This window comes from Orbicella faveolata, unplaced genomic scaffold (assembly GCF_042242905.1).
Source record: "Orbicella faveolata isolate gen_17 unplaced genomic scaffold, um_ofav_v1 contig_3, whole genome shotgun sequence".
Classification (NCBI taxonomy): Eukaryota; Metazoa; Cnidaria; class Anthozoa; order Scleractinia; family Merulinidae; genus Orbicella; species Orbicella faveolata.
In genome coordinates this window covers 2,000,058-2,006,232 of record NW_028301558.1, presented here as the reverse complement: position 1 = coordinate 2,006,232, position 6,175 = coordinate 2,000,058, and the positions used below count along the sequence as shown (strand labels likewise).

The 6,175-nt window shown below is 39.3% G+C and overlaps 1 protein-coding gene across 2 annotated transcripts; it reads left to right on the top strand.

The window, feature by feature from the left end:
- Positions 1-3: 3 nt before the first annotated feature.
- LOC110048734 (uncharacterized) lies at positions 4-4,835 on the top strand. Of its 2 annotated transcripts, none has more exons than XM_089298596.1 (2): positions 4-106; positions 2,652-4,835. In XM_089298596.1, exon 2 carries the CDS (start codon positions 2,678-2,680, stop codon positions 3,965-3,967), a length of 1,290 nt encoding a protein of 429 aa, XP_089154722.1. In that variant the 5' UTR covers positions 4-106; positions 2,652-2,677; the 3' UTR covers positions 3,968-4,835. The 2 variants fall into 2 exon arrangements, with proteins under 2 accessions (XP_089154722.1, XP_089154723.1); XM_089298597.1 differs by having other exon boundaries at positions 12-89.
- Positions 4,836-6,175: the final 1,340 nt, after the last annotated feature.

The window sequence follows — 6,175 nt, the reverse complement described above, 5'->3', positions numbered from 1 at the left end:
GTGGGCCCTGGGGATTACACTACACCTTTGCGAGTGGTAATCGGAAAGCGTGTCAGCTTCCCGGGCCGGGGTCAGCTTCCGCCACAAAAGTAAGCTAAACGAACCTGTAAGTCCTCGAATAACAATCAAAGCTTAATATATAGATTTAGCCAAGGCTAGAACCGGAGCTACCGGGTTAGGTTGTTCAAAGCCCGATTTAGCTAACCCAGGATAAGCGAGAATTTTGACTTGAGTTTTGTAACTTTCTGTTTATGTTGTTTGGCCTTCTGTTTTGAGTTTGAATAATCTTAAGGTCCTCAAATACACAAACCAAAAGCAGTTAAAAACATTTTTATGCAAGAGAAATTTATACTTCACTTAACTTTTACAATCCTGGGTAGCGTTAACTGGCCTCCAAACAACCTGACCCTGTTTACAACAAGTAAACCTAACATGAACCCGTGATCCAATCAAAAACCAGCACTTGGTCAGCGGTCAACTTCAAAAAACATATGACCTCGGTGAACTCTAAACTTGAGCCTGCGACATGCTCACTTGAAACTGGTCAGCAGATACCTTGTTTTGACAGGTGTCAATTGACCATTGCATTGTAAATTATGGGATTAGTAACTATTGATCCATATAGTCATAAAGTGCAGACCAAGCTTTACAAAATCCCCAAGTTTGGTATAAATAGACCCAATGGTAAGCAAGATACAGCCGTTTGAAAATGTCAAAATTTACAAAGAAATGTATGGCCATCTGGATGCCATGTCCGGATGACCAAACATTTCTTTGTTAATTTTGACATTTTTAAATGGTCGTATCTTAGTCAAAACTAGCCTGATTAACACCAAACTTGAGGATTTTGTGAATCTTGGTGTGCTCTTTCTGACTATGTGGATCAATAGTTGCTTATCCCATAATTTAGAGACTCGTACCTAGTCGTTTTTGGTTTGAAATCAGGGAATAACAGGGATGTCCAATATCAAAGAGGGACGCTACAAACCGAGGGTGCATGTCTCTGTCAACCCATTAGCTGGAGTGTGGCCGCCATCTTGCACGACTCCTTCGTCGTCGTTCGTATGCACCCATGAGCAATACTGCTAGCCATGATAACCATGAGAAAATCCATTCATGGGTTTCCTTTTCTTTCCTATATGGGTATGGGACTCCACTTGGCAGCCCTTCGAGCTGCCAGAGCTCCGCTATAAAGGTCAAATCTCTTAGAGTACCAGAGTAGAATCTTAGTGGCTCACTGCAAGGCCCTGATGCAAATTTGAACATTTTGTGGTGTCATTTGTTAGCATAGGTAATCACATGATTTCGAGTGCAATTTGGGGAAAAAAAGCATGAGTAAATTTTCTAATGGCTAACAAAATACTTGCACAAGCCCATGGGGCTGTGAGTACTTGTTAATGAACTATGCACCTGAAAACATACTATTTTATTGAATTTAAGGTCAACTACTTAACAAATCAAATGTCGTTCTTATTGACAACAATATGTGTCATCTTAGTTGTGAAAATGTTGTGGACTCACGAGGAGCAGCCGAGTGAGTCCACCCAAATATTGATCATGAATTTTGTCATAACAATCAAAGTAGCTGTGGATTCATGAGGCGATAGCCAAGTAGATACACAAATAAGACAGGACAGACAGATGAGAAACTGATGGCAATTTGTTTTTACAAGAAAAAAGGCATAAATTTTAAATTCATGTGTCTGTCCACTTATTAACAATAAAAATTAGCCAGTGAACACGCAATGATTTCACAGTTATTGTAAAAATGCTTATTATGAGGTCAATTCTCGTCTTGGACAGTAGATGAAATTTATGACCAAGTTAATGCAACAGACTGTCATCCATTATTGATGGTTATTGAGGGCCTCTCACTCTCCCAGGGTTTTAGGAAGCAAGGCAACATAATCATTAAGTTCAATGGAATAAATCTGGGTATAGTTTGGATTAATTTGAGGGACCAAGGGACATCTTTACTACCTATGAGAACTTTGATGAAACATTTTTAGGGAACAAAGGAGCTAATGAATCCCAGGTAACTTGTATCCCTTCTTGAAAGGTCCTCTTTATTAAAAGCCTGCTTCTCAAACTAAGGTACCGTCCTCTGCTAGCAGTGTCACTTAGATCAATTCTAGATAGCATTTCAAGGCAATCTTTCATTTTCTACTTTGTTTTTATTGGTCCTTCAAGCATGGAAAAAGCCTAAAAAAGAGGAAGGTAGTGTCTCTCAAAGTTACTTGTGCATTATCATCCTACAGGTTCTTTATGTTGCCGTTGATGGCATTCGTATTTATAGGTTGACATCAGGGCTATTACTGTCGCTTGCATCTAAGTGTGAACATGTGATGCCAGAACATACTCTAATTGGTTGTAAAACGTGGCATGATTGGTCATCAAACATTTGAGCATGTTTTGGCATCATGTGTTCACGCTTAGATGCAAGCAATGGTACATATTGTCACTGTGTGTTTCAGTAGTTGAATTCATGTCCAGTAAGTGGACAGCCTTGAACAAGAAAGCGTGCACTTTTGAGAGCTATCCACATATGGTTGGTCAAACATGTAGTGTTTGAATGTGGCTGGAACCATGAGTATCCAATAGCATAGGTCTGGCACTAGTTCTTACTTTCCCTTGTATTTTTTTTTTTTTAGGTGTTAATGATAATAGTTGAATCACAATGGGAGATGAAAGCCCCACCATCATTTGTTCTTCTTTACAAAATCTGAATGATCCACAAAATGGCATGGATATGGAAGTCATATCTCAAAAATCTTCATGCATCACCCTTGAAGAAATTGCACCAGAGAATAATACCATATCTGATGGAACACAAAACAAACGTGCACATCAAAGGCATTGGATTATGAAGTTAGCAAGACAAAAAAGGCTTTCGGGAGCAGTTACTGGTAAGAAGAATGTAAGACGATATTACAAGCAACTAGAAGAGACCAAAGCCACTTTTGAACAAGTAAACGTGCAGGACTTCGGCAGAACACCAAAATCTAGCTCACAAGATGGTAAAGAGTCACAGGTATCCATTGCTGTCAAGATGAGCATGTTATGCAACATTGGGCTGCTTATTGCTAAAGCAGTTGCCTCTTATCTGTCTGGGTCGATGTCAATCATTTCCAGCTTAGTAGACAGTATAATTGATTTGGTCTCTGGTATAGTTTTGTGGTTTACAACGCGTTCCATTAAAGGTACCAATTACTATGACTACCCTGAAGGAAAAACTCGCTTGGAGCCTATAAGCATTATAGTGTTAGCAGTCATTATGGCAGTGGCTTCAGTACAAATGATAATCACATCTGTAACAAAGATAATTGAACAGTCTGCTGAACCTGATATTTCAATTCCCACTATTGCCATTATTGCTGCAACTATCTTGATTAAAATGATTTTGTTTGTGTACTGTCGGCAAGTGAAGAAACCTTCCACTGATGCGTTAGCTCAAGATCACAGAAATGATGTTTTATCCAACTTCTTTGCTCTTGGGTTTGGTTATGTTGGTTACAAAGTATGGAGTAATGCAGACCCATTAGGTGCCATTTTAATTAGTCTGTACATAGTTGTAGTCTGGTATAAGACAGCCAGAGAGCAAATCCGTGGCTTAACAGGACACACTGCATGCCCAGTCATGTTACAGAAGCTTCTGTGGGTTTGTATGAATCATGACAGCAGAATTCAGTTTATTGACACATTAAGAGCCTATCATTTCGGCTGTAATATCCTTGTAGAGGCCCATATTGTTTTGCCACCACATATGAATCTCAGAGATGCTCACGATATTGGTGAATCACTTCAAAACAAATTGGAGAGTTTTTCTGATGTTGAAAGGGCATTTGTCCATATTGACTATGATTATGAACATCACCCAAGTATGGAACACAAGATGGGACAGTCTCCAGGTGCAAATACCACTGAACTAGAAGTTTTCCAGAACAAACCTGTGAGTCAAGCTGTGTAAATGTAGGGCGTGGCAGTAGTCATGTGGGCCCACTTGGACCCACTTTGACAGAGAGTCACCAAATGACATTATCATGTCATAAGATGATTGACGGGTCCACTTTAGGTGCTATTATATCATCAAAGTAAGAGACCCATATATGCCGTAGTCGCTTAAATAAGAGGATTTCGTGGTCAACTGTGTCAAAGAAATTTTTTTTTTAATCCAAGAAAACAACGGCATTGCTTTAACCGCTGTGAGTGTCGTACGTCTAAGTGTCTGTGGCCTCAAGGAGATACGATATGATACCATACTTTATTTAACGTGGGGTTTACGCTTAGCCAGTAAGCTAGTTTACAGGTAATCCACGGCCCTAGGATATTCTAAAAATTAAAACTAGTTGAGTGAATAGCACGAAACCAAATTGACATTTACGGATGATGTCGCGCTCTTCTGGGTAGGCATATAATTGATCATAAACGATCCTTGGCCACATCTGAGTTCACCGAAATTGGACGGTAGTTGTTTAGTTCGTCCCGATTGGCTTGTTTAAAAAGTGGGGTAACCTTGTGCATTTCCAATTATCCGGAAATATACTTTGACTTACTGACTTGCTAACAATAGCACAGATAGGGATATAATGAATGCGAATGGAAAGAGCACCTCATGATTAGTGATGTAACCAATCTTACATAGAAGTGAAGGGAGCGTTGATTAAAGAACAGTGACATTTATAATTTTGTTGTTATCCTCGCTTTTTGCAAACCACAGTGATCGTCACAGAGCTCGTGACGTTACGTAAAAACGTCACGAACAAACATCGCAAAATTTCGAGCTAAAACTTTCAGTCTGGCTCGAATAAAACAGTCGAAAAACCGTTCAAAAAAAATGATGTAAAACCCAACTTACCACAACGGCTAATTTTGTTATTCCCTTACACATTTCAAAGCCTCTTTACAACCAGTTCGTCATTAAATTACAATTCAACATGGTCAAAATCCAGCTCTTAAATTTTAGTTTCACTTCCGCCGGAAAAAGACGACAGAAAAAGCGGTACTCATCAGTTTAGAGTGTGTCCATGAAAAAACCAGGCAGGAGGTGATGCACCGATTTCGCTCAAACTTGGCACAATTGTTGGGTTCGGTGAGAAAATGACTGAAAAAAAGGTAGGTAAAAATATTTTATTCCCTTCAAGTTAGGGGGACCCCCAGCAAAAATGGCCATTCCACACTAATTTATGCATATTTAATTAGCCATCTTTGGTTTAGTATTACTGGATCATGTTCTAAACTATCAGTCTAAAAGCACAGATATTCATTTCAACTGGGCAATTTGATTTCTCTCCGTGGCTTCGTCTTAAGTAAGGCGCATATTTCGTAGTGTTGTGAATAGCCTTACTTGATGGCAAATATCTACAACAAGCAAAACCAAATGATACACATTATTCTAACATGGATAGTGAGAGCAATCAATAAAGTTCTCAAAAAAAGCCATAAAATGTTTGGGGACTTCAATATTTTTTCTTCGCGCCAAAATCGCTTTAATTTGCATGATCTATCATACATTTTTCCTTGATAATGCAGTCATGACTACTCCGAAACGTCGGATTTTATCGTTCGTTTTTACCGCTTTAAAGTCCGGTAATACGGGCAACATTTTTCTTTAACTTGTCTCGCAACATTGTTGCACTGCAAGTTGAAACACATTGTTGAGCGTATTACCACGTTTGTGACCAACTTGTTTCGCAGTAAAATACAGTGTTGCAAGTCTGCAGAATTCTACAAGTATGATTGGTCAATCGTGTGTAAATAAAGATGGCGCCTTCTTTAATATAATTTAGCATTTCGACGAAGTTCCACTTCGACTTCTGGCAGTCATTTTCTTAATTTTCCGTGCCAGCGAAGTTCTCTCAGTATGAAGCTCAGTGTCGTTTCAGGTAGCTAGGCGAAAAGTGGTATTTTTGCGACAGTTCTTCCAAGTCTTTTGCCTTTTTTCCTGCTTGTTTTGAAGGGGCAAATTAGGTGTCCCAAAGACTATGATAGCCCTCGATGTCTTTGTACAGGGCAGGTTCATGACTTTCCGAGAGTTACTGGTCTACTTCGAATTCATGCTCGTCTTCACCGTTCGCCATTTTTTTTTTTATTTGCCTCGTTGCCACGCTTCGTGACAGCCAATCACAAGCGTTGAATTTAAATTTGTTGCGAGACAAGTTGTAGCCTCAGTGGTAAT

Excerpts from the sequence above, each read along its gene's own strand:
- LOC110048734 (XM_089298596.1), top strand. The coding sequence starts at position 2,678 with ATGGGAGATGAAAGCCCCACCATCATTTGTTCTTCTTTACAAAATCTG.